Here is a 26,886-nt window from a genome sequence, read left to right on the forward strand (position 1 = left end):
CAGCAGACAAGACCTCAGCAAGGGGAGGACACCTGCCTCTCACCAGCACAGCCAGCGTGGTGACAGCTACCGCCAGCGAGGAGAGCAGCACAGTGCCTGTGTTGGACACCCGTGGAGCTTCCAGTGCCACAGGGAGCTCCTCTCCCTCTCCCCCCTACACCAGCGCCCTGGACACAGTCCTGCTGTCCTCAGCAGCAGCACAGCCTGGGAAGAAGAGTAATGTTTCACAGAGCAGTACTGGACTCGGGGAGCTTCCAACAAAGCTGCTGCCTGCATTTTCTCCCAGCATTTCAGTGCCTTCACCTTCAGCCACACTTTTCATCCACAAGGAAGGGACATCCCAAGCCCCAGGCAGCCGCAGCATGTGGAGCACAAAAGCAGAAAGCCTCACATCTCAGCCTGACACAGCTGGGGACATCCACACCGGCCCTGTCCTGTCCTCCACGGCATGGCCTCGAGTGACACATGTGTCATCTGGCCGAACAGGGTCTCCAGAGCCCAAGGGCACCCTTTCATCCAGGGTCTTCACCTACTTCTCAGCTGCTGCTGAACCTTCCAGTGAGTTTTTCTGAACTCTGGGGTAGCATTTGACTGCCTCTCCCTTCCTCTCCTCTGTAGGGTTAATATGACACAGCTGTTGCAGGTGTCATGGGCAGCATTTATAAATGGTTGTGGTTCTGCACAGTGGTTCTGTATATCTGCAGCTGCTGGTGCTTAACAAGAAAGGTCTCATTCTTGAGACTTGTAGCTTGTTGCTGTAGGACACACTGACTGTCTGCTGGGTTGGGGTGATAATTATAAATAACATAAACATCCCATATTCTAATGGTACTGATTCCTCAGTATTTGGACAGTCCTGTCTGCTGGGAGGTGATAAAATCAGATACCTGCTTTTCGATCCTTTTCCAGCTCGTGGCAGCAGCCATCACTCCCTAAGCAGCTCAAGTGCCGAGAAGAGGATGTCCAGCCCCGTCACTGATCCCATGTACAGCTCATCCACGTCCACGGGTGCTGAGGAGAGGATGCTGCACCCAGTGACAGATGGCACATTGGCTGGTGTCATGGAGAGCTCTTCTGTCCATGCTGAAGCTTCCAGCCCTCCAGGGCCATCTGAGCCAGCGCTGGTGGAGCAGGGCAGGCCAGCCAACGCCTCCACCAGCAGCGGGGCTTTCACGGGCTTTGCCACGGAGACGGTCTTCGTACGTTCTGCCAAGATACCCACTTACTCTTCTTTCCAAAATGATCTCACAAGTAAGTTGATGTTTCCTGGAGTACATCTGGGGGGAATTCACATTGTCCTGTTTTTCAGTATGGTGTACATAAAGTTATCGTTCGTTACTCCATTCAATACCACCTGTGGGTTCACTCAGGGGGATGTTTCCATCAAAGGACTCAAAACTAGACCCCACACAGATGGGGAACTATTCCAGAAATGGAGCCATAAACACTCCTGTTTTGATGGCTGCATCACTTTTTTTTGTGTCCTAACTGGTTTATTTTGGGTGATGCTTTCGGAAGATTTTTGGGATGACCTAAGTCAGTTGTAGAATTAAAACAAATTTTCAATACTATTTTTTATTTTTTTAAAGTTGGTTGAACTTAGCTGTACATTCTGAAATTGGTATTATAAGATTGATTGCACCTTTTATGCTAAATAATCTGAATTTTTTGCAGGCTGATGTGCTGTTCATTTAGGTTTTCCTGGCTGCAAAGTTTTGAATCACTGGGTTCAGGATAAGCTGCAAATTAACATAATATAATAATTTCATCCTGCAGAGGCATGAAGTTCACCGTGTCTAAAGAAATTGACTGAACAAAATGGATATTCTGTAGATGGGAATGGAGGAAAGAGGGAGAGGATATGAGTTTTTTAAACAACGAGTGATAAAAAGAAGAATTGGGTTTTCCTGCTTAGCTTACCACAAATATCACAGAATGCTAAGAGCTCGATCACTTTAGAAAAGCAGTATGTGAAGAAGTGATTTGGAAACCTACACATTTAGTGGGAGTCTTGTGTCTGTCAGGGTTCACCATTTTAGAATCAATTAAGGAGTGCATAAGACTCCTAATCCCCTAACCATGCTTGAATGGTGCTTGAAATTTTTAGAAAATCATGGACAGGTTCACAGACAAGAACATCTTATTTAGCAAGCAGTTTTAATATAACTTCAAAATGCTTTCATATTACTCTGTCTTTCTACTATTTTTTGTCCTTTTACTCCAGACCTTTCAGGTAGTGGTCAGCCACTCAGTAGCATCGATGCTGAGAAAAGGACCTCGGTTTCTCACACAGACGGCACATACATTTCAACCACGTATACCAGAGGAGGAGAAAGGACCCTGCTGTCTATCTCCAACAGCAGCACCTCTGCTGATTCCTCTGAAAGTTCCACCTCTTTTTCTGAAATTTCCAGCCCTTTTGATGCTTCACAATCCTCTGTGGTTCATGACAGGCAGACCAATGCATCAAACAGCAGCAGTTTTGTTGAACCATCTACGGAGCCGTTGCTGGTGCACCCTTCCAAACCATCAACATCTGATTCTATGGGCAGCATAGAAAACACAACTCTGTTCAGCACTGACTCTGAGTTGTTGACCACTGATGGATCATCTCTGTCTTCATCAGCATTTCCAGCCTCTTCCTCCCTGTCAACACTGCAGCACTCGCTGTCATCAACACCACCACCAACTCATCTGTTTACACTGTCAGAATCACCTGAGCCACGCTCGCCCTCTGTGATGGCATCTTCGCCCCCTCTGCAGCCTTTGTCATCCTCCTTGCCCACTTCCTCCTTGCCCTCCCCATCTCACTCATTAGCATCTTTATTGCCTGTGTTTTCATCACCCTCATCCATCTCGCAGTCCAGCGAGAGTGATCAAGCAAGCACCACTCTGGCTATGAGTGTGGTCAGGCAGGTGCCCTCCACAGCCACCACAGCCAGGAGCTCACCCAGAGAGACCAACAAGCCCAGTGTCACACACCACCCCCAAAAGAGCACCACTTTCACTCCCACCAGGTCACCTCTCCCTACAGCACCCATGGAGCTGCTCGGTGGACGCATCGTGTCTGTGTCCTCTCCCGTGACGATAACAGAGACTGCCTTGCCTGGAGATGCCACCACCCAAAGGGACAGCTTTGGGAAGGAAACACCTCTGCCCACCACAGCCAGTGTTGTTCCACAGGCTGGTCCAACAGACACATCCCTCAGTCCCTCACCAACTGCGACAAATCACAGCAGCATTGTCCCTGCAGTGGCTGTGACCACAGTGAAACCTCCTATGCTGACAACGCCGGCTGGTCGCCGGCCCACCCCAGATGAGACCAGCACCGTGAAGGACCACAGGGCCCAGACACCCCCTGCCACCAAGCACAGCTATACCACTGGTAAAAGCACAGAAGCAGTGGATCCCACCACTTCAGAGCCTGGTAAAGTCACTGAGGAAAACCTCCATGTTATGAGTCCTTCTGAAGCCACTCCAACCACCAAGACCACTTTGAGCATTGCAACTACTTTGGCTGCTACCAAACCAACCACTGTTCCTCCGTCGAGCAGCACGGCAGGGCTGAGGACGTCACCTCCAGCAACAGGTAATGTGAACAATGGCTCTCACCAGTGGTGGGGCCAGGAACAAGCAGGGCAGGAATACCTGGGGCCCACTTTAAGAGTTTCCAAAGAGTTGTGTGTGCGTGTATGTATGACAAGTCTGTTGTCAGCAGGGTTTGAGGGCAATAACTCATCTCTGTTGGTTTTTTTAAGCTAAGGGTTTAGCAATCAAGTTGAATGGCTGAAATAAGGGTGAGCACTTTGGTGAACATTTCAGATAGAAAGATTCGGCTGACATTTGACAGTTTCGAGAAAATAAAGCTGCTTTGCCTTACAGGTAAACACAGAATGCACTTTATATTTGTTGATAGGTTAACAATCAATAATAATTGATACCTGCCTTATTAGTGAGAAAGTACACTTGGCCAGCACTTGGCATTTGTGTTGAAACTGCTTCTCATATCACAGCCTCTTTTCTCCCCATCTCACTAAATATTAATCTTCTACTTAGGGGCCTGATGCCTCTTCTGGTAGGCTATGTACCATAGTCTTGCTGAGTGTGTTACAGTAATTTATTACCACTGCCAGTCTCCTTATCTTCTCAAGTAAATACATTTGCTGAAGTCTTATATGAAAGGAAATTGGCTTTGTGTTTGAAGTTCAGAGCCCAGCTATCATGCCACTGTAGGATATTGTGTGTGCTAAAGGCATTAATCTCAGTGAAATATTTGCAATAATATATATTCCGTCCAACAATTAAGTATTTAAAGGTTACTTCTCAGGCTGATTTGTTTTAGTTATAGCTATTGCTTCATGCAAAAAAGAAATCACTTTACTGGAATGAATTTTTTTTAATTGAAAAATGAAGATAATGTATCCTGTTTATCAGCTGCTTCACACTTTTGCCAAAATATTCTTTCCTTTGAAAACTGAGATTTACCATTTACTAGAATGCAAAAGATCCTTCTGTGGTCTTGGACATGGTGGTTTGTACATGGGTAATCACTGCCCTGAGAGAAGCTGCCCTGGTCTGTGCTGTTTGAAGCACAAAGTGAAGGATGGCAAAGTGAAAGCCATGGTTTTAAATCATACCCACTCATTTCTGGCTGCATAGATTAGAGTCACCAAATCTGCTTCTCACTGGTGCTGAGGTAGCCGTGCCAGGCTAGCCCAGGCATGAGATTGCATCAAGTGGCATATGCCAGTGCAGAGTTTGGCTCGGGGCTGTCAGGTCTGTGTGCTGCCATGGGGTATTGCAGTGCCACCAGAAATGCTCACATGGCTTTGGCTCTTGTGCTTGGTGCTTTAACCACAGAGCCTGTCCTTCCTGCCTCTGCTGCAGCACTCAGCAGCAGCCACAGGACAGGTGTATATGGTGTGTAAAATATCTTGCTAATCTCATAGAGCCTTGACACTGACAAGTCCACAGCCCTGCCTGTGGTCTGCCCTTGTGGGTGTGTGTGATGTGTGTTTGTGCTCATGTGAATCAGAGATGCAGCAAGTGGAGTTTTTTTGACCAGGACATCTTTTTTCCTTTTTTTAAGGGAAATATTGGATATATTCTTCAGAATTTGCAGTTGGAGTTGTGTAATCAGTGAAGCATCTGAGATTACAGTCCTTAATCCCCTGAAACACCATATTATCTCAGTGGTGTCAGCTCCCCAAGCTCTTGGCACCCAGCAGGAAGGGCCCTGTGAGTGATGGCACAGGCAGGAATCACTGCTGTGACCATCCCCAGCCTGGCACGGAGGAGCTCTGGAAAAAGGAGGTGACTGCAGCCTGGGCTGCCTTCACCATTACTGGGTAATCTACAGACTGGATCAGTGCTCAAACACTACCTTTGGAGCAGAGAAACAGGGCTTGGATGAAAAGGGCAGGACTTTGGTGAAGCAGTCCATGCTCACATGTCTAGCTTGGGCTGTTGAGGTTCCTTCTTAGGGATTCTCATGCATAAACTGTTGGGTTGTTTGTCTCTGGAAAGTACCCTGAGATCTTTTGAGGGGCAGTGCTGTAGATCAGTTGGATGTTCATATTAACATGGATCCATGCTGGACCCCAAGGGTTTGTGAATGAATATTCAAGTGGTTTATATTTATTCTTTCAGCTCCAACAGAATAATTAGGATCAGCATAAATAGTAAGTGCAAATGATGCAGTGAAGCATCTGATAATGCTCAAGGAGTCACAGATGGGGAGCCAAGTTCATCTCTTTTAGCCCAACAGTTGATGATTTTTATGATTCTGTAAGTATAATCTGGGGGTTTTTTTGTTTGTTTTTCTTTTTTTGTTTTTATAGAGGTGGATAAATGTCTTTCCAACCCCTGTCCTGCGCTGGCCACCTGCAACAACACCCATGGCTCCTATATCTGTCAGTGTCCTCTTGGATATGAGCTGGAAAAAGGAAAGTGCAATTTAGGTAAGAAAACAAAAGTGAAAAACCAGGGATGGAAATAATTATCTTTAATCTTCTAAAATAAATTGACTTAGACTCAAACGAGTTCAGGAGCTTGATGTTCCTCCCAACCACCACTTTTATCGGAGCCTTTTAGTGTTTATACAAGTGTGATGTCTAATGCCTGTCGTGTTGGGCTGCCTGGGGAGCAGGCAGAGATATCTGAGTGCTTCTTGAAAATGCAGCAATGCAGAGGTGGGCTCAGGCTTGGTAGTAAGGACAGATGTGCCCCTTCTGTTCCTGATGTGCTTTAGAACTCCCAAAAAGCATCCAGCAGCTTATCAGCCCTGCAGACTCCTGTGAAGGCACTTGGCTTGGGAGAAGTGAGTGGGGCCGTTGTGTAACCTGGCTTCAGTGGGATCAGCCATGTGTGGAAAGTTAAGCAGCCGTGAAAGTCTTTGTAGGATCAGGGTCTTGTTTCATACCTTTAGCATTTTTTGAGCAGCACAGTTATTAGCTGGAACTCAGGTTCTGACCCCTTCCTTTTTGTTAGAGGACTCTCAGTCTCAAAGACTTACAATATCCCATTGTAAAGGGGAATTTGTTTTCATGGATTTTCTTCTGACCCTTAATCAATGAGGATTAGAGGCATGGAAATTTTGCTAAGGAAACATGGGTAAGGTGTCCCTGAAGAGTGTTTTGAAACATTTTTTCGAGTTGGGATATGTCAGCTTCTAATTTAGAGACTTGTTTTGATTATGCCTTGAACTGGGATGTGGGCAGATTATATAAACACTGTGAAGGTGATTCTCATCATAATTTTTGCCTGAAGTTGTTACATTAGTGATGTGTGATATATGATTTGTGGTGAAGATAGGTTGAGTGGATGGGAAAGAATTGGAGACTTTATAATGTTATCTGCAACTGTATTTGTTTTTCTGGTGGAACATAAAGCTGGAGTTCTGAGTTCTCATTTCCACTGAGTATCTCATGACACTTAATACAAGATTTAGGGGTATTATCTCTGCAAGTCTGGACAACTCAGATTATTGCATTCTGTTGCTGTGAATCAAATATGAATCTAAGCACAGAAAAATGCATCTTTTGGACCTCTTTTCAAATGTCATTGCTCATTCTCTCCAGCAGTTTAAAAAATGAAAATGTCCCTTCTACAGTGCTTTCTTTTGACTTGCTGATTTGATTTCCTTCCATTGCAGGGAGGAGTAAGAGATTTGACATGTTTACCCCAAATTATCATAAATAGCTTTGCTACCTGACACTGTCTTCTTACTAAATTTACCCATCTCTGGATCTATTTAAATTAGTCTGTGCTTCTGCATGAAATGTATGAACACAGAAGTGAAATGCTGTCTGTTCAGCAGCACTGAGCTCTGGAATTTGACTGGGACTGTGGGAACATTGCAGCAACCCTTGTGAAAAAAACCCAAGGCTGTGGCTTTGCTTTACTGGGGCAATGACTCTCAGATCTAAATTTTCCGTATGCCTTGTAAAGGGATTTTCCATGCAAACAGCCCCTCATGTAAAGCAGATGAAAGCACATCTATGCGTGGCACAAAGATGTGTTCCAACTAACTTGTCTTATTCTTCTTTTTAGTGAGAGTATTTATTGGCCAGGTTCCCCTGAAACTTAATATCACCCATGGGAAGTACACAGAGCTCTTCCACATTGAGAGGGAGATTCTGGAGATGGTAAGTGTCCTTGCTGGGGCTTTGGCAGTGCTGATGGGACAAGTCCCCTTCACTTCTCTTATGGCTGCCACGTTTCGCAGCCATTCAGTTGTAGCCATGTGGCTCTTGGTCAGCTGAGAGCCAGTGCTGGACAGGCTGTTGGATTCCCCATGGGCTGTGGCATCAATAGGTCCAAAAAGACCCATGGGCTGGGGGTAGGTACATCCCTGTGCAGTTCTTATCCAGATCACTGCATGCACAAGTTCATCCTGTTAGTGGTTCCTGGGCTGGGCGCACTTCATTCCAGCTCTTTGGAGCAGGTGACTGGGGGATGCTGCCAAAGGAAGGGGGTGCTGGGTGGAGTCACTGTGATGCTGCCTGCACAGCTTGTGCTGGGGAGTAAACACAAACAACTGCACAGATCCAGGGTCAGGGAAGATCTGCAATCTCCGAGGGTGCTGCTTTGAGGTCGGCCTTGCATGGGCTCTCTCCCTGCTGTCATCTGGCTCATCCCTGCTCTTTGTGGTCATTACACAGCAGGGCCACAGGCAGATGCTCATGTCAAAATCCCCGGGGCTTAGTTCTGGTCCAAGGCTGTGCAATGGTGACTTTGTCCACCTCTTACTGGCAACAGAGCAGTGAATCTCTCTTACAGAGCAGATGAACTTCTGGGGTGCTCAGAGCCCCCTTGGGCTCAGCAGGCATCTCTGGGAAATACAGGGGATGGTGTGACTGACCCAGGAGGACTGTCCCCTGCTACATCCCATGGGGCTGCCTCCTTCCATCATCCCCTGGGGCACTAACAGCTGCTCTCTCCCTCCTTGCAGCTCAATGCATCGCTGTCAGGCTTGCCAGGATACCACCACTCCACAGTTAAGGCAAGCAGGTAAGGTTAAGGCTCCTAGGGGAAGAATGAGAAACTTGAGCATTTGAGATCTTCAACTTGAGATCCACACTCTCCATTTTGAGTCAGTGTTGGGCTTGATACAATGCAGCTGGCAGTGGTACAGGGCGAGAGGAAGGCCTGACAAGCTGCCCAGGCTCACCTGGTACTCTCCTCCTGACCTGAGCAGCTTGGGGATGGGCTGCCCAGGAGGGATTTATGGCTGGTTCCAAAGTGAGCTACCAGCATCCCTTCCAGCTCCATATTCTCCTCTCTGTGTATTGGTTAGTCCTGGTCTTAAGGTCTGTTGCAGTGGGCGGCTCTTGCAGTGTGTGTGTGTAGTGCTGTGTCTGTGATAAGCATCTCTTGTGTTAATAGCAGTCCCATGTATAAGGTGCTAATGATGACATCAGACTGACCTGTGATACTCAGGGCTGTTTTGTTTTGTCTTGTTTTTTGTTAGGGAGGCAAATTTTGTGCATGTTTCAGTGCAATCCACGTTCTCTTTAGCATCCAACGTGACTTTCTTCGATGTTATCGGCAGTGTGAAAAGCTACATTCGAGCTTGCAAATCCCTCACTGAAGCCTGCCAGTTCATCTCCAGCCTGAAATCACTCCACAGAGGTAAATAGCATCTGGAAGGACTGTGGCAGGAGAGGAAAGGGATGTTTTATTTGGCTCCTTTTATAAAAGGGGAGAACCTTCTGTCATTTGGAAAAATCCATCTGAATCTTTTTATCTCACTTAAATGGGAGTCATCTTAAGAACCTCCCAGCACAAAAGGGATGCAGATACCAAAGCCTTATCTTTGCCACATGTGTGAGAATCCTGCCTCTGTGAAAATACTGTGCAGCACAGGATTAGAGACATTGTAGGGCTGCCTTTCATCTCTGGGATGTGACACTGGGCCCAGCCAGATCAAAAACCTGTAAGTCTTAATTTCACACACACTGCCAGGAGCCAGGGAAATGGTGTGAAAGCCAAGAGACAAAACCCTGCCAGTGAACTCGATTAGGGCTGCTGGAGGCTGCATGGTGGGCTCTGCCCTCCTGCCTGCTCAGTTTCAGTGTTGCAGGTTGTAAAATGGTTCACAATTAAGGCCTTTTGATTTCTGTACTGAATCCTCTGCCTGCCCAAGGGAAATGTGGATACAGCACAGGAAGATGTGGAGAAGGACACCCCTGTTGTGCGTGACCTTCTCCAGGTGGACTCCAATGCTGTGCCCTGGCATCTCCCAGTTCTCATTTCCTCAGGGAGTGATAGAGGAGATTTACCTGTGAGAGGTTCCTCAGGATCCCTGCAAGAGTTTCCTGCAAGGAAACTGCTGCACATGGCATTTTGTGACTTTGGGGTTCAAGGCTTTAAGGTTTGGCCTCAAGGGGGATGAAGGGTGGCAACACCTAGCCTGGGCTTATTGGGAAATCCCCTGTATCATTTTGGCAAAAAAAGCATGCAGATGAGAAGTTTAGTGTGTGCTTTTATTGCAGTGTGATGTATTTTAAAGCCATACTCTGCCCATGGATTGCTTTAAATTATTTGGGTAAACCTGCTCAGATTATACCTACCCATTTCCTCTGATACAGTGCCTCTGTAAAGTCAACTCCTGACTTGAAATAAGCAGAGTAAGAAATAAATTATATTCTCGTGTAAGTGCCTAGAAGAAAAGATGTCAGATTAAAAAAAAAAAAACCAACAAACCTAGCAAGGAGAGGTTTATAAATGCAGAGTGCCAAATGAGTGACATATTTTCCATAAAATCGTATTTCTCACTAATATTTATTCATTCCATTTAGTCTGACCTCCCAGTAAAAAATATAAATTTGATGTCACAATTTCCATCCACAGTTTTGCTGAATGCTCTTTGTTACAAGTCTGACCTTCTGAATTAAAACACTGCTTCTAAGTAATGTAAATGAAAGTACAAATTTTTTGTAAAAAAATTTTGTTTGAAAAATGACAAAATCCAGTGCTTAATACTGAAATGGAAAAGAATTGGTTTGGTCTAAGCAAAATGTTTTGCTTGATATAAACTTAAAATTTGATTTGTTGAACTGTGTCAGGGGATGAATGTGTTTGAGCTTGAGCCAAACCAGATTTCTCTTTTTCATTTCCCCTTCTGCTTCTGAACTGAAACATTTATTATTCACCCCCTCTATCTGCCTGTACAAATGATGGTAGATACACAAGAAACAGTGATATAGCGTAATGTTGATTCCCTCCTAATGGAAAAAATATTACCAAAAAAATAATAATAAAAAAATTAAAGCAGCACATCAGCTGAATGGGCTGCCCAGGTAAAGCAGAAGTGCTTAAAGATGGGTTCAGAGAGAACCACGCTGATGTTGGCCACCTCTTCCCAACAGCTGGCAGCTTGTGCAGACAGAAAGACCCTGAATGTGACAAGGAAACTTCAGAATGCACCGACTTTGATGGAATCGCTCTCTGCCAGTGCAAAAGTGGGTACTTCAAATACAACAAGATGGACCACTCCTGCAGAGGTATTGCTCTTTATGCAGTGTATTTTACCTGAATTTTCCTCAAAGCTTTTGTTCCAGTGGAAATGAGTGTGTGCATGTATTGCTGTGCATGCAAAACCCTCAATATTATGAATAAATATTAGCAGCTCAAGTTTCTTTTATTTAGTTAGGGGGCTTTTCAGCAGACACTGAAGACACAGTCTCTCTCTAGGAATAATATTATCTCTTTCTGGAGCATACTGTGAGTCACAGTGATTGAGGAGAGGGAGAAAGGGGCCTGGCTGCTTTGGGCTCCAGTTCAGTTGCACACAGCAGAGATGACGTGTGTCTGCCTGTTTTGATTTTGTCTGAACTCTCAGTGAACTTAGGGGAAGTGCTTTAAACTCAAAAGCTTATATTAATACATCATCTGTATTTTAAAAAATTGTATCTGAAAATGACTATGTATTTATTTTTCAGCTGGGTTCCAAATAGAAATTTTAAGCTTAAAGATTGCATTATTCTTTAGCTACACCCTGGATCAACAAATCTGGTTTTGCTGCATTTTAAACAAAATCTTTACATGCAAGCATTCAAAATGACTTCTGGAGGATCAGGATATCCATTCCCTAGTTTGTGGTTGCTGTAAGGCTTCTTAAGAAATGCAGTTTTCTGATGACATATCAGTAACTATTGCAGTAGTGGAAATATATTGCTTCTGGCACTGCCTGCTGGGTTGCTCTTGAAACAGGAGGAGATGTTTTGTTGGTTCCAAATCTGAGAGTGAGAAAAATGTGCCTGGAAATAACACATGTGCTACAGACTCTGGGAGGGACAGCTCAGAGATGGGCATCTCTGCATGCCAGGTCATGGCCCTGCCTCTCCTTCTCTCTGTGGCTCCTTTGTGACAAAACCTTCCCTCTCCCCTGTCCCCTGTCCTCTCTCCCCTTCCTTCTTCCTCCCCTCCCTCCTTCATCTGGTATGTTGAAGGAAGGATTTCTTTTGGGAAATATTGAGCACCTCCACCTACCTGAGAGGGGCTTATGTAGTGAGTGAGGAGCTGAGTTGAAACTTGGGAAGTTTTTACCCAATTCTTGTTCCATCATGGACAGTGGAGGCCCAGGGAAAGTTACTTCTTTTGTCTTGTTCATGTCTCTTGCCAAGCAGTGAAGAAAAATTCCTGAAAGGCTGTGAGGCACTTGGATGTGATGGTTGCAGAGGGCTAAGGGGTCTAAGACCTCAGACATATGGAGACCTCCACACTTATGAACCTTGTTTGCTTCCTTTTGGAAAATATAAGAACCTTATCTGTAAACAGTGAGATCTCAATTCCATCTTCATCTCACTGCTATCAGTAGGAGACACCTTGCTGATCAGCTTGAGAGTGTCTGAGGGACAGGGCTGATGTTGGATTTAGGCTGTGGTGCAGAGGCATGAGGGAAGCACTGACTTCATGGTGCCACTCTCTGACAAGATGCCAGGTTTGCATTATCACTTGTGCCCATCTGGGCAAGCCAGGAGGTTGGGATTTTTAAAGGCTTTTCCAAAAGCCAAGCTATGGCCTCCTTTTGATATTTAGGGCTATTTTGCTGATAAATATAGCATACAATATACCAGCCTCTTTGAAAATCTCTGCCCTTTTGGTCCCTAAACAGGAACCGAGGTCTCGTGAGCATCCGACCCTCATTGTGGGCTGTGAAAATGTGGTGTAGTAGCTCCAATTATAGTATTTGCAAGGAGGGAAATGGCTATTGTGCTGCCCTGTCCGGTCTCCCCCGTGGGAAGGTTGAGAGAATTGGCTGCCCTGAGCCACAGGATTTGTTCTGTTCTCCTTGTAGCATCTGTCCTCAGGAACATGCTTGGGAAAGCATGCCATGGGCCAGGGAAGGGTTGGGTCTCTGAGCCACAGGAGCTCCCACATGTTGGCCAGGGCACCTCTTGCTGTGCTGTTCAGTGTCTCTGGGTCACTGCTGATTTTCAACCTTCTCAGTATCTTCAGGGCTATTTCAGTAACAGAGCAACAAACCCGATGTGCCTGCTTTTCAAGGGCATGCTATTTTTACTAGTACAGAGTGTTTCTGGAGTGAAGTAAAGAGCAGCAAAGCAGGTTTCCAAAGAGACCCCTGAGTGTCTTTTGAGAAGGCAAAGGCAGAGGAACCCTGGGTTGAAGAGCACAACTTGATAGCTTTGCTTCGCCCCTGACACTTTGGCCTGTCCTCTGTTCCCTACTTGGAATCTTGCCAAGTGAGTATGGCAGTGAGAGCTCTCCTGGGAATGTGTTCAAAGGAGCAGGAAAGATGCCAAAGGAGAAAGCAAAGTGGCAGGAAAAGACACAGGGAGGAGAGGAAAATACATAAGCACCAAGTGTTTAAGTAAAACAGAGAAATGCATATTCAGGATCTTGCTTTTCCTCTTTTCTGCTCCTATATGCTCCTGACCTGAGAGCTGCGTGCCAGCGAGGTCCCAGGGCTGCTCCTGCCCGTGGCACAGCTCCAGCTTTGAAACTGCTCAAGTGCATGTGCCTCACACACATCACTGGGCTAGGGCTGAGCTTAGGGTGGGCTCCAGCAGCTGTTTTCCTGCTCCTGCAGGCCTTCCCAACGTGCAGGTGCTGGGCTGGGGCTGGGATATGTGGGGACACAGCAGCTTGGATCCTTTGGGATTTACTATCCTTGCCCTGGCTGGTTGTTGACTGAGGCTCTTAACTCTTTCACAGTCAACCTCTGGTCTCTTCCTTCAAAAAGATCATCTTTGAGGGAGAAGAATATAGCTAGTACAAAAATCATCACAGTGTGGTGCAGCAGGGGGGCTGTGTAATGAGCTTCACCTTCCCCATCACCAGCTCTGGAGAAATAGATGGAATGAGGGAGGTGGTGAAGGAATTGTGGGGCTACATAGAGCAAAGAAAGGTGTGCAAGACCAGGGATTGTAGACATCAGCCTCCCCCCCCATATCACTGGTGCCAGTTCCTACAGTGAGTCTGTGTCTACGACCACAGAAGTGATGTGAGTGCAGCACTCTTCTGCGTCCACACAATCTGAGGATGGCAGGTAGGCAGAAGATAGGAAATTTTGTTATCCCTGGGCTTTCAATATATATTTCTGGGAACTAGAAATCAAAAGGGTCAAAGAGAGCCTGTGAGTGTTCAGAGAAAAGCTGCAATAATTAGGGAGACTGAAAGATCTCAGTGGCCTTGGCTTTATTAAAAATAAAGGAGTGATTTAGTGGTGAGAAGGAGACATCTGATCATATAACTTTTTCCAATCTAATAAGTAAACATCCAAAGTCTGGAATTTGACACTGGGGTAATTCAGACCAGCAAGAAGGTGAATGTTTTTAATGGCTGAGGAAAATTAAGTTTGTGAGCTTCTGACCCAGTGCTGTGGTTGATTGTAACTGAAAATATTAAAATCAGTCTTGGGTGCTTCTCTAAAATGTAGCTCCAGTCCAACTATTTGATCTGAAACTGGAATTAAATTTAGGGAAATTTTGTGACAGTTTTAAGCAAATAGTGGTTGGGGGAGGGGGGGAATCCATGAGCATTTTTGTTTTCATTGAACAATTCCCTGTGGAATGTGCTACAGGGGTTTTCCAGACCCTCGGGTGATGTCTTGCAGACCCCCAAGGGCTGCTGCCTGTGCTGGCCCTGGCTTGTCCCTCTGCCCAAAGTGACCCTGTCTGTGTCACTGCTGCCCAGGCCTTTGAGTGAGCACCTTCACTGCCTCTGTGAAAGGCAGCAGGTCTGCCAGAGCTCTGCTGGGCTATTGCTGAGAGAAGAAGTGATCTTATGAGTAATTTAAACCTTATAGGTGTGTGCCCATCCCCTTTGCTGTTCATCAGAAGGGTAGTATAATTTCCCCAGATAATTTAGGATAGCTGTCCATAAGCATGGAAATTATTTTATTTTGAAGTGATGGTTTCAGTTTTTCACAACATTTTGCACACAACAGCTTTCTGGATTATTTAAACCTAATAAATTAAATTTCTACTGTATAGTAAAATATGATTTAGCTGCAAATTTGAAAGATCAGAAAAGAAGGTGACATGAGAAAAAAACCTTGGCATACCACTTTGGGTTACACTGTGTTTGCATAACATCTTGTTGCAGTGCTAACATTTGAAAGTAATTGATGACATGCACCAATGCTAAAGTAGCAGAGTTTAAATGGGCTTTCAGACTGAAAACTGGAGGCACTCGCAGCTTTTTAACATTGCTGTTTTGTGTGAAGCAGTACAAGCGTGCAGTGAGTTTTCATTTGGGCAAGAAGCAGCTCTGCTGGGAATTGCATTGCCAGCGGCCTTCCCTGTGCCAGGCTCCAAACTGGCTCCGCTTGGAAGCCCTGCAATGGTCGCATCGAAGCCAGCGGGAGGAGGATTTAGGTGCACGATGTTTTCCCCGAAGCAGGGGCCGTGCAGCCCCCACGGGAGCTGACGGTGCTCCTGCCGTGTGTGCGCTCGGCTCCCGGGGGTGCAGGAGGCGCGGCTGCCGTGGGAAGCGGCGCTGGGAAATCCCTCCCGGCTCCACTGCGCGGTGCTCACGGCCCTTCTCTCTGGTTTCAGCCTGTGAAGATGGATATAAGCTGGAAAACGAGACCTGTGTGAGGTATGTTCTGTCCTCCTCCTACCCCGCCGTCCTTGCTCTGGTGACCTGTTGGCACAACCGAGCTGCTGAATCTCCCTGTTCTCTCTTCCCAGCTGCCCCTTTGGCTTGGGTGGATTCAACTGTGGAAACCGTGAGTACCAAATTTCATTCCTTTTATTTTCTACAGTGTCAGAAATAGGAGATTTGAAACTAGTAATTGCAAGTGACTGTGTCTAAAATGCAGTAGGTACACACTACTTTTCCAGTGCTTTTTTTTTTTTTTCTTCATTTTAAGTTGAAAGTTATTTTGTGGACCTTCTTTGACAAAGCTGACTTAATGTTATCTCCTAAGGAAAGGAGATCTCCTTTCCTTGTATGTATGTCAGGACAGCACATAAAATGGGCATTCTTGAGGCAAGAATTTGAAGGTGAATCCATCTGAGTTACTCTGATCTATCAGTGAAGGGAATCTACTCCTTAAGGAAAGAAGAACTTGTTTCTATTTCATTTGAAAACTTAAGGCTATATTGCTTATGGGGTGGGGAGGGGGCAAGGTGGGAGATAAACAGCTAATCCCTTTGCATGGGGACTGTGGATTTGTTTAGGGTTTAAAACCACACTGCTGTTTCTCAGCCTCTGTCTCTCCCATCTGCAGCGTACCAGCTCATCACGGTGGTGATTGCAGCTGCAGGAGGGGGACTGCTGCTGCTCATGGGCATTGCACTGATTGTCACCTGCTGCCGGTAGGTACCACTGCCAGCCCTCTTAAGGACTAAAACATAGGATAGCTAAGGACCATAACACAGGTGAAAACATAAGCAAGTGGGTTTATCAGAGATGCTGAAGTATCACATTGTGCTTTCATTTGGAGGATTTTTAATTTTCCTTTTTCCCCAGCAGCCATGCTAAACAAAGGTATCTCTAAAAGGTACATCAGAAAATCATGTCCTCCAAGGATGGAGAGGCAGGGGAGTCCTTCTCATGCAGAGCTGTAAGGCTCTGAAGTCAGGAAGAAGACTCCAAAAGTGCAAGCTAAGTAGAAAGGAGCAGTTTAGGCAACAGGAGAGGTTACTTGCCATTGCTGAAGTGGGGTTTGAGTATATTTAAGGCTATTTTCATTTACCATTACAGACAACTCCTGCATGTGCTCTCACTCTGTGTGTCTCTCCCGCTCACACACTCACACTCACACACACCTTGTTGCCCTACCAGCAGGTGGCTTTGGACAGGATGTGCTTACCTAGGAGGCTCTTTTTGAGATTTATGTAATCTGAAAAGGGATACCTTGAAGTAACACCCTCTCTCCACCTTTCCAGTCCCCAAATCTAGGATTTCAAGCTCTGTGATGAATCCAGTTGAATACTGGCAGCTGGATTTGTCAGTAATATAGGCATGACAGTGGTTTGGTTGGCACAGTGGTGTGCTCCTATAATCCCATCATTTGAGCCAGGGGGATGCCAGCAAACCCCAGCCAGGACATGAGGTGGCCCTGAGTGCAGATCTCCACAGGGATGGACTGATCTTCTCATGAGTCCTGGCCTCTGGCAGCTTATGACTTCCTGAAGGATACTCTGCATTGAGCTGAAGTGTCAACTGAAGTCCTCTCATACAACATTATAGTCCTGGAGGGACGTTTGGTGTCACTCAGGCCTGCTCTTTGCAGGTCTTCCTTCTTAGGAATTAACATAAGGCCTACAAGTGCACAATTAATAGCATTAATTAATAGGGGGCTCCTATACTTTTTTCCTCAATTTTCAAATTTTTTTCATTGACCTTGGTGAACACACATGTTTTTAAAAGGCAAGGGGCATGGCTGGAACAAGCTGGAGCAGGAGGGGTTCAAACTGAATGTAGGGAAAAATTCTTTCACTGAGGGAACAGTAAGGTTGTGGAACAGGTTGCTTAGGGAGGTTTCCATGTAACTTTGGAGATTTCAAATCTCACCAGATAATGCCCTGAGTTGCATGATTTCATATCTGACTTGGCTTCAGAGCAGATGATTGGACTATAGTCCATCTGAGGTGATCTTTGTTCCCAGCCAAGATTTGTAGCATCGAGTAATGATCTCTCCTGAGATCATGTCAGAAGTGTATACACAATAGCAGGATAAGTTGTAAGCTTTCACTTTCCCTCATTCTTTTATAAACAGGAAGAATAAAAATGACATAAGTAAACTGATTTTCAAGAGTGGGGATTTCCAGATGTCACCTTATGCTGAATATCCGAAGAATCCCCGGGCACAGGAGTGGGGCAGAGAGACCATCGAGATGCAGGAGAATGGAAGCACCAAGAACCTGTTGCAGATGACAGATGTGTATTATTCGGTATCTATCCATAGCTTAACTTTTAACCCTTTGTGCCCCATACAGTAAAGAGATATTCCTTTATTTTTGGAAGTGCAGATCCCTTTCCTGCAAGGTAGAAGGGCAAAGCAAATGTCTTCCATAGGCAGTAAGGCATCAGGAGTCCTATGGGCTCTAGCAACTACCTGTGGTGAATATCACAAAGAGATGTCATTAGGAAGAATGCTTAGGCAATGCCTAGGAATATTTTGTTAAAAATGCATCAAAATCCCAATTCTAGAGTAGAGAAGGACACTTAAAGGTTTTGGATAAACTGCTAAGGTTCCCTGTTAGCAGTTTTCTCCTGTCCACCCTCGCTGATGAAGTAGAAGGTTGAAACCTCTGTCTGGGAAACTTTGCCCCAAAATAGGAAGATGCTGGTTGCTGAGGACCCCTCTTTTCCACCATTCCTTCCTTCTCCTGGGTAGATAAGGAGCATCCCTTCAGCTCTGAGGGAATAAGGAGTAATAGGCTGTGTCGGGCACAGAGGCACAAGCACAAGATGTTATGTCATGGTTGGTACCATCTGCTAGTGGCTGTACCCAGAGCTGTGGTGCTGCTGTACCATCTGTCACTCATTTTCAGCAATGTACTTAAGGTGTGTGTGGGTTACTCATGAGAGTGAAGGTCACAGGATTTCACCCAAATCACACATTCTGGACTCCTTGCTTTCCAGAGCAGAGAACAGGGAGCATTGCTATTTTCCTGGATTGTATTTTAAGTTTTTTCAGTAAGCAAATTGACTGGGTTGCACAGCATGGAGTCAAATAATCCTCTTTCATGCTTCTGCTAAGAAGGAGATATTTGAAAATGCATTTTCTAAATTTTTTTAAAGACCTTCATTATGCTGGGAACTAGAAAGGGAAACTTTTTAACAAGCAGTAGCTGATGAGGGCTTTACATGAATCTGCTCTGTAACAGATTAAACCAAGAGGCTTCATGTTATTCACTGGGTGAAACGACTGTACAGTCTTGATCTTAGACATCAGTGTTCCTCCACCAAGTGTCCCCAGGAGATTTATTTAGTTACAAGAAAGGAAGAGAAAGGAAGGCCAGATCGTTTTGTATTTGATGTGTAATTCAAGAGCCTGTGTTGGGAGAGGAGGAACCTATGGTAAATGGGGAGAGAAGTGGCCAGATAATATTCAAAGCAGGAGACTAATTTTGATTTTTCTAGAACTGTCTCCTTTAAGGATGGCTCTGGGATGATGTTGTTTAAATTAAATATTGACTGTGTACTTAGACTGCACTTGGCAGAGTCAGGTAAACTTCAAGTCTGTTCATTGGCCAGATGTTGAAATTAGACTTCATCATAATGATCCCTTCAGGCAATACAGCAAAAATTATTATAGATTATAGAGATCATTAGAGATCACATTGTTCCCTCTAGCTACTGAACCAACAGCAAAGAGATGTGGTAAGGCTGTGCCTGAGGGAGGATTGAAGTGTGAGAATAAGACCCTTTTTATTTAATTTTTTTTTTTTTTGCTAATACAGCCAACTGGACTGAGAAATCCTGAACTGGAAAGAAACGGACTTTATCCTCCCTACACTGGTTTGCCTGGATCTCGACATTCATGCATCTACCCTGGACAATACAATCCATCCTTCATTAGTGACGAAACCAGAAGAAGAGACTATTTTTAACAGAGAGTGGAGAGGGAATGGAAGATTGACACAGTTGTGTGGCCCTTAATCCCCAGGTAAAGCTGTCTCCTGGGTAGTTCAGGCCACATCAATCTTACTCTTCCCATTTAATAGGAAGGACTTTGAACTTCATGCTGAGCATTGCTGCCCTGAGGGACGGTCACAGTTGCTGAGCATCAGAGAGGAGGAGGAAGAGGAGGGAATGGCTCAAGAAGCACACCACTAAAAGACCCAGAGGGAAGCTAACACATATACTCCTTATTCGTTCTTCACTCTTCGCGCTACGTGGGCAAGCACAGATCAGTACAGGCAGATGAACTGTGCCCAGCACTCTGCATTGAATACCACTAGGGAGTGTCTTGTTTACAGATCTTGTTCACTGTTGACTGTGCTTGTCTTCCTCGCCAGCCTTCATGCAAAGATTCACTGTGCAGCTGCTTTTGGTTGGGCAAGTTTGTCCACTCCCTTTTAGACCACGACACATGCTTTGTGCACGACAGGGAAGCTGGCTTGTCTTCTGGCCCTCACCTTCTTACTGCTAAAAGTTCTCCAGATTCCTGGGTCATTGTCAAAGCCCAGTGTCTGGCAATATTGGCTGAATTCGTGGGTTGATTGTCTCCAAGGAGTGCAGGAAGGTTAGTTACACCACTGCAATTTTAACAGAAAAAAGGCACAGTTGCTCCTCTGTGCTGCTTTGAAAACCTTCTGTATATAAGGAATGTTGTTTTGTCAACCAATGTTGTTCAGAAGCGATGCCACTACACAACATCATGGTGCTTCCATATGGGATCCTTTGGAGCTCTGTTTCCCTGCAAGAATTTAAATGCCTGTAGACACAGCAATACTATATTAAATAATTACTCACAGGGAAGAAGATGAGCTGTGAATTCAGAATGCTGTGAAGGAATCTGTGAAGGAGTAATTATTCTGTTGCCTTGGCTGGGCAGAGGAACTTAAATGTTTTCAAACCTCCACAGTCCACCTTGAATTTGTAGGAGCTGCGGAGGCTTTCAGTGCATCGGAAAAGAGGGCTTACTGCAGTCAGTTGCATTTAAGGAAGAGAAAAACATGATGCTTGCAATCCTAACATAGCAGAGATCACTTATGTTGAAGTGTTTTTCTTTCTTCCGTCCTAGTTTCGAGTGATTCAGACCAGGCAAGTTTCCTCACCCAGGTGTGTTCATTTGTATTAGCAGAAGCTGAAGAATGTAAGTTATTGCATTTCTCACCAAAGATCAGATTGAAACTCATGGGCTGTATTCTCACCTAAAGCGAGTGTTGAAAGAGATCTTACTAATCACAGAACCCTGTTGGGGTTGGCTTGGAAGGGATCTCACAGATCATCTTTTTCCAACTCCTCTGCCATAAGCATGGACACTTCCACTAGACCAGGTTGCTTAAAGCCCCATCCAGCCTGGCTTTGAACACTTGCAGGATGGGGTAACTTCCCTAGGCACCCTGTTTCAGTGCCTCACCACTCTTGTCATGGAGAATTTTTTTCTTATAACTAATCTAAATCTACCTTCTTTGCTTTAAAATCATTTCCCCTTGTCCTATCCCTACATGCCTGTGTGAAAAGTCCCTCTCCAGCTTTCTTGTAGGCTTCCTTTAGTTACTGGAAGGTGCTCTAAGGTCTCTCTGGAACCTACTCCTCTCCAGGCTGAACAGATGAACTTTCTCAGACTGTCTTCATAGGAGAGGTGCTCCAGCCTCTGACCACCTTTGTGTCCTCCTCTGGTCTCTTTTCTTCTTATGGAACCCTGAACACAGCACTGCAGGTGGGGTCTCAGGAGAGCAGAGGGAGAGAATCCCATCCCTGCACTGCTTCTGGTGCTGCCCCAGGACACAATTGGCTTTCTGGGCTCTGAGAGCACATTGATGGGTCATGTTGAGCTTCTCATCAACCAACACCCCAAGTCCTCAAGGGCTAGTTTCTATTCTCCAACTGCCTACTGCTTGGGATTTCCCTGACTTACATGCAGGCAATATAATTAAATATAATGAGGTATATTTATCACTTTACTGCACTATTAATGTGAGTCATCAAATCTTGTTTAGATACAAGGTCCAGATGCAGTTTCTCCTCTTGAATGTGTATGGGCTTTTAAATCCAGATGGCTGCTTGTATGAGGCTAACAAATAGCACAGTTCCTTAGTCACTGACCCACCATACCTGTAGTGTACATAGGCTGATATTGCCTTCTCCCCCACCATGCTTTATAAGAAACAGTACCTACAAGCAAGTTCAGTAGCTCAGCTCACTGAAGGACTGAGGATCAGGGGGTACATCCCCCAAAGTGCCTAACCCCAAGTAAGGGCAGCAGTTTGGATGCAGTGTGTTGTGTGGCTGCTCACTGGAGGCAAACCTGGGGGATGAGGAGCTCTCCATCAGGGAGCAGGTACTTGGATCCTGCAGGTGGTGTGAGTTCCCAGATCCTTTCCCAGCACTTCAAAGCCTGTTGTGTTCCCTATCAAAGGTCAGTAACAGGTATCCAGAGGAAAGTGAAATAGCAACAGGCAATTATTAGCTGTGTTGGCTTAGAGGTTTCTGGTGCCTGCTCCTATTTTCTTAAAACTTCAAGACAGGAAAGGTGCCACAGACGTGCTTTAGAAGGCACAGCTCTGTGCACCAGCCATAGCACACAAAAACAGAGTCTTTTTTACGCTTCAGGTCTTGTCTGCTGTGTAGAAGCAGCAGTGTGAACTTGCAGAAAAACAGAGCTTCATGGATGCCTAGGGCAGTATCCTTGGCACTTGCATGAAGCTCTTGGTGACAATGTATGCAACTTCATGCCTGTCGGATCCATAATCAGCCTTGCAGCTGGTAGTACACAGCTGATCTCAGCTGCAGGGGGGAAGGAATGGATGCTTATGGGAGTTATAGCTGCCTAAGGAACTGTATTTAAGGAAAGCTCTACTTACAGTGTCCAAAATATTATAACAGGTAATGCACAAGAATTAGCTGCTCCCTGCCATGCTGATCAGAGTTTTTATCCAGGACAGAAAGGACTGCCTTTCCCCTGTTATGGAGTAGAGTTTAGTCTTTGTTACAAAATAAGAGGAAGATGCAATTTGTGCTAACTCTAAATCCAAAGCCAAGAGACAAGCACTGGAGTTTGTCCCTTTTTAGTAAAGCAGATTTAGTGATGAAACTAAAGTGATAAGGAGATGTCCCAGCAATTATGAGAATCCCGTGATTTAACCATGTGCCAGCATTTCCTCAGATGGGGAAGCATTTAGGCCCACTCTTATCGGCAAAGATGTTTAATTGCTTGGTTGGTTCAAAGACTAGGAGATGAACTTCTACATGTCAAGTACAAAGTATGACATACAGACTCACAATTGAAGATCAGTTCTTTTGCACAAAGAGTAGGTGAACAAAACTTCTGGTCTGTATCTCCCAGCACATTGCAAATTCCAGGTTGTTTGAATGGAATCGAGATAGGACTATTTATAATGAGAGCACACAAGAGTTGGCAAGTAATTAGTTTTAATATCTTAATGGTCATCAAATTCTTCGTAAATTGTATCTGGAGAGAAAGAGTCTCAGTAAATCCAGCAGGACTTTCTGAGTGAGGACTGCAAAGCTTGTAATTTTCTGAAACAGGGTGTTTTTGCACTGAAATTTTCTCTCTGCCAATGGAGGTAAACATTGGGGCATTTCTTATGAGAATTTATCCATCACAGCCTGACCTTCTATTTAGCTTGGGTAAAAAAAGTCAGAGACTCCAATGTATAGTCCACAGGAGGAGGAGGAGGAGGAAAAGGGTCTCTCCTGACCTGACAAAACTTCTCTGGGTGTCCTAGGAGACCCTGCCCAGCAGGCAAGAGAGGAGTTTAACTAGGAGGAGTCAGCACCCAGATGAGTGCAGGTGCTTTCCCCTGCAGTGTTCCAGGAAGTCTTTCTGGAGGTGACAGAGGCAGCCTGGGGTGATTCAGGCCCTGGGTCTCCACCAGCCCAGCTGCAACCAGTGCTGCAACCTGTGCTGCAACCTGTGCTGCAGTGCTTCTGTCTGCAGTCAGGCACCACCCGCTCCCAGCTCCCAGGGACAGAAGGGGTGGGTGCAGTGCCCCGTGTTGTGTTACAATTTCTGAGGGTTATTTTACTGCAAGTGTTCCCTGCCTCACCCCAGCAGTACACACCCAGCCACAGCAGGGATGTGGCCTGTTCCAGTGCAGGTTGTCTCTGTGTAAAGCTGCCAGCAGGATCCTCTCTGTGTCTGCCATAAACAAAGCACCCTTTGGCAGTGGAGTGGGGCTTGTTACTCCTCTGGGGTATAAAGAAGTGCCCTCAAGCCCACTTTCAAAATCTGATGATTCTCTGTTCACAACCTAACTCCCCATAGGATGTCTAAATGCATGCAGATTATTTCTCATCTCTCTTTTAGATTACTTCTAGCTACCCCAAATTGAAAATTTTGAGCACACTGGATGTTTTCACCAAGGGGAATCACTCTCCACTATCCAAGAGGATAAGAGGGAAGTGGCATGTTTTTGATATGGAGAATGCAAATAGTTCAGCCAGATGTGAGGAAAGGAAGAAAATCTGCACCAGCACTGCTCAGTAATCTGCTATTGCTTCTAGCTGCTGTGGAAAGTGAGGGGAGCAGTCAGGAAGGACCCATGGGAAATTGTGTGGATGTATTTTTAATTACATTTGGAAAAAAGCTACTTCTTTTGATTGACAGGAAAAGTTGTGAGAGGCACGTGTTTGATGCTATGGTGCTCTGCCAATTATACTGACAAACCCACAAAGAAAGCCCTGACAGTCAGCATAGGAGAAGCAGTTCCATGAACTGATCAGCAAACACCGATTTGAGGAATCTTTCAAAAGGCATCTTGAACGTAGAATCTTCCTGTGCCCTGCTGTTTGCCCTGGCCAGTCCTTCCAGCTGCACTGGGAAAATCAGGGTCATTTTTCATACTGTTGAACCCTCACAAGCAACTTCATGCACTCACAGCACTGAACTGGACTATAAGTGGGAAAAGTAGGCCGGGTTGATGCCCTTTCCTCCCCGTCAGAAGCGTTAGGTTTTATAGCAGTGATTAATCTCATTGCTCCTGCGACATTTCCCGTAAGACCCACTGGCACAGTCACATACTCAGTTACCACTCATGAGCAGCCTTATGAAGGGCTGCAGGGTAGTAAAAGGCTTTAAAAATAGCAATAAATTGCAGTTAGATAGAGGGTTTCATAATTTATCATTGTGGAATTGTTTGTGCCAATATCTGTACAGGTTGTTTGCTGGGACCTGAGTGAGCACAGAGTGGGTTTGGACACTGCTGCAGATAAGCCTGCAAGTTGCTTTCCTGGGATTTGTCTCTGATGCTGGTCAATGGCCATATCCATTCCAAATCCAGCTGGAATTTTCATTCCCTAATAGTAAGCTTTAGCTTTTTCCCTTAAATTAACAAGAACGGATGCATTTTAGTTAAATGCTCTTCCTATGCTGACTAATGTTTTTTCCTTTTTACACACAAAGGATGTAATCCAGCATCCATTTCAGTGACTGGGGTAACTCTTCCATAGACTGTAAAGAAGTTTTTTTTAGGCCTGAATTATTCTACCACCATGGTCATCTGTATGTAGTACATGCTTTCCCATGGCTCTGTGTGCCTATTTCTGTGACACTGTTCCTGCATTTCCTTGTTGTGTCTATTTTTTTTAAAGCATAATTATGACTGCAGCAGGACCTGTGTTATGTGAGAATGAACAAAGCAGTTTCAAGATATGAAACAGCTTCCTGGGAAGAGAATGAATGTGAATTTTGTGTAGTTGTTTTACTGCTCAGACAGCCTAATTCCCATCATGTAGTATCTTGGGATGTAGAGATGCTTCCTGCTGTCACTCATATCAACTGCTCTGCAGATCACTCTTACCTGTACCTTTAGAAATTAAGCAAGATCTCCTAGTTTCAGAAGGGGTATGTCCTCTATGCTTGTAAGAGTTTGGGGCCTTTTCAATGTACATTTAATTCTTCATTCTGTTGAACTGCTGAAATTGAAAATCAGGAGAGAAATTCACAAAGGAGTAAGCAGTACCAAAATTAAAAAAAAAAAAAATAAAAAAAGCTTACTTATTTTGCAGAATTGGTGTCAGTACTGTGAGGTCCTGTGTAGGATGACACTTCTTCCAATCTGTGTATAGTCTGTGTTGCATAAATTCCTTGTGAGGGAGCACCTAGAGAGGGCACCCGATGTTCCTCCAAAGTGGTATTTAAATGCTAAATCGCTCAGTCTCTATTTCAATGAAATACTAGAAGGGATGGGAGTCTTACTTGGGTTAATGACTGCAGCAGGCAGCCCCCAGGTCTGCAAAATCTTGGATGGAAAAGTCCTGTGGAATACAATAAACACTGATCACTTCTCTTGAATATGGCTATAGAATTCACTGGACGTAAAAATCATCAATAAAATCTTCTAGGATGTGTTTACTTTAAAGAAAAAGCCCAACAGGATAAATAATTACTACCTTCCTTTTTTCAAAGGAAATTCTGTTAAACTCAGTCATTTGCTTTTAAACCCATTAAATTCTGCAGGACTTTCTCCTAGTGGAAGGTGAAACTTGGTGTATAAAATCGTAATGATTTATTTGAGCAGCTTTTAGAATTGCAGTAGTAAAGCTCACATTTTGTGACCTCTCTTTCAAAAGATAAATTTTCAGTGTTTGTTTGTGCTTCTTTACAACCTGAAGGTAAACCTGCTTTATGTTCTTAACATTGCTCCACTTCCTTCCCTCTCTGAATGTTTGCTTCCAAGTCTCTGGGGTTCTGAGGATATTTTCTAAACCAGTATTATTTAAAGTTGTATCATATTTTCAGCCTCCACTAATTATACAGTACTGTAGTAGCAAAATATAATTTTTAAGGATTGGATTATTTTTATACCTGCATCCAATATTATTAAATCTGGCGTTCTAGTCAGTATCATAAAAGGATACAATAAAACAATGAATATTACTAAGTTCCTGCTTTTTTATTGTCTTTAGCTTTGCCTGTAAAGGGAAACATATGCAATTTTTAGGTGGTTTTAATTATTATTCTACATCTAATCCAGAAAATAAGAAATTGCATAGAAAAGAAACTGCTTTTATTCTTCTGATGGTGCTTCCAGACTGAATAACCAAATTGAAAAGCAAAGAGGAAATGGATATGTTCTGTTAGTTGTGCCAAACAAAATTCTGCTCAGCTGGAATACAAGTTGTGTTCTGATACATTTATCCTGGTGGCACCAAGCAACTCAGTCTAATTTCAATTTTTCCTCAGTTTATTTTTTGCTGGACCTGGTGAAGTTGTGTGTTTATGTGTGTGAGTGCATGTTGGAGGGGAGGAAAACCTCAGGGGGCAGCAGG

General features: G+C 44.7%; 1 protein-coding gene across 5 annotated transcripts in view; it reads left to right on the forward strand.

The window, feature by feature from the left end:
* HEG1 (heart development protein with EGF like domains 1) overlaps positions 1–26,498 on the forward strand; it is a 51,639-nt gene extending 25,141 nt beyond the window's left edge. For 3 of the 5 annotated variants that reach the window (XM_014249582.2, XM_014249580.2, XM_088058634.1), the window contains 13 exons: positions 4–558; positions 910–1,251; positions 2,225–3,589; positions 5,841–5,960; positions 7,552–7,646; positions 8,453–8,511; positions 8,972–9,132; positions 10,872–11,006; positions 15,525–15,567; positions 15,660–15,697; positions 16,202–16,289; positions 17,696–17,870; positions 19,386–26,498. In XM_014249582.2, coding sequence (XP_014105057.2) covers positions 4–558; positions 910–1,251; positions 2,225–3,589; positions 5,841–5,960; positions 7,552–7,646; positions 8,453–8,511; positions 8,972–9,132; positions 10,872–11,006; positions 15,525–15,567; positions 15,660–15,697; positions 16,202–16,289; positions 17,696–17,870; positions 19,386–19,535 — 3,326 coding nt within the window. In that variant the 3' untranslated portion in view covers positions 19,536–26,498. The remainder of the gene's footprint in view (positions 1–3; positions 559–909; positions 1,252–2,224; positions 3,590–5,840; positions 5,961–7,551; positions 7,647–8,452; positions 8,512–8,971; positions 9,133–10,871; positions 11,007–15,524; positions 15,568–15,659; positions 15,698–16,201; positions 16,290–17,695; positions 17,871–19,385) is intronic. The other 2 variants (XM_014249581.2, XM_014249584.2) reach the window with 2 other exon arrangements.
* The last annotated feature ends 388 nt before the right edge of the window (positions 26,499–26,886 follow it).

This window comes from Pseudopodoces humilis, chromosome 8, assembly GCF_049639895.1.
Source record: "Pseudopodoces humilis isolate 2021_Gansu_Grassland_sample_001 chromosome 8, ASM4963989v1, whole genome shotgun sequence".
Lineage (NCBI taxonomy): Eukaryota > Metazoa > Chordata > Aves > Passeriformes > Paridae > Pseudopodoces > Pseudopodoces humilis.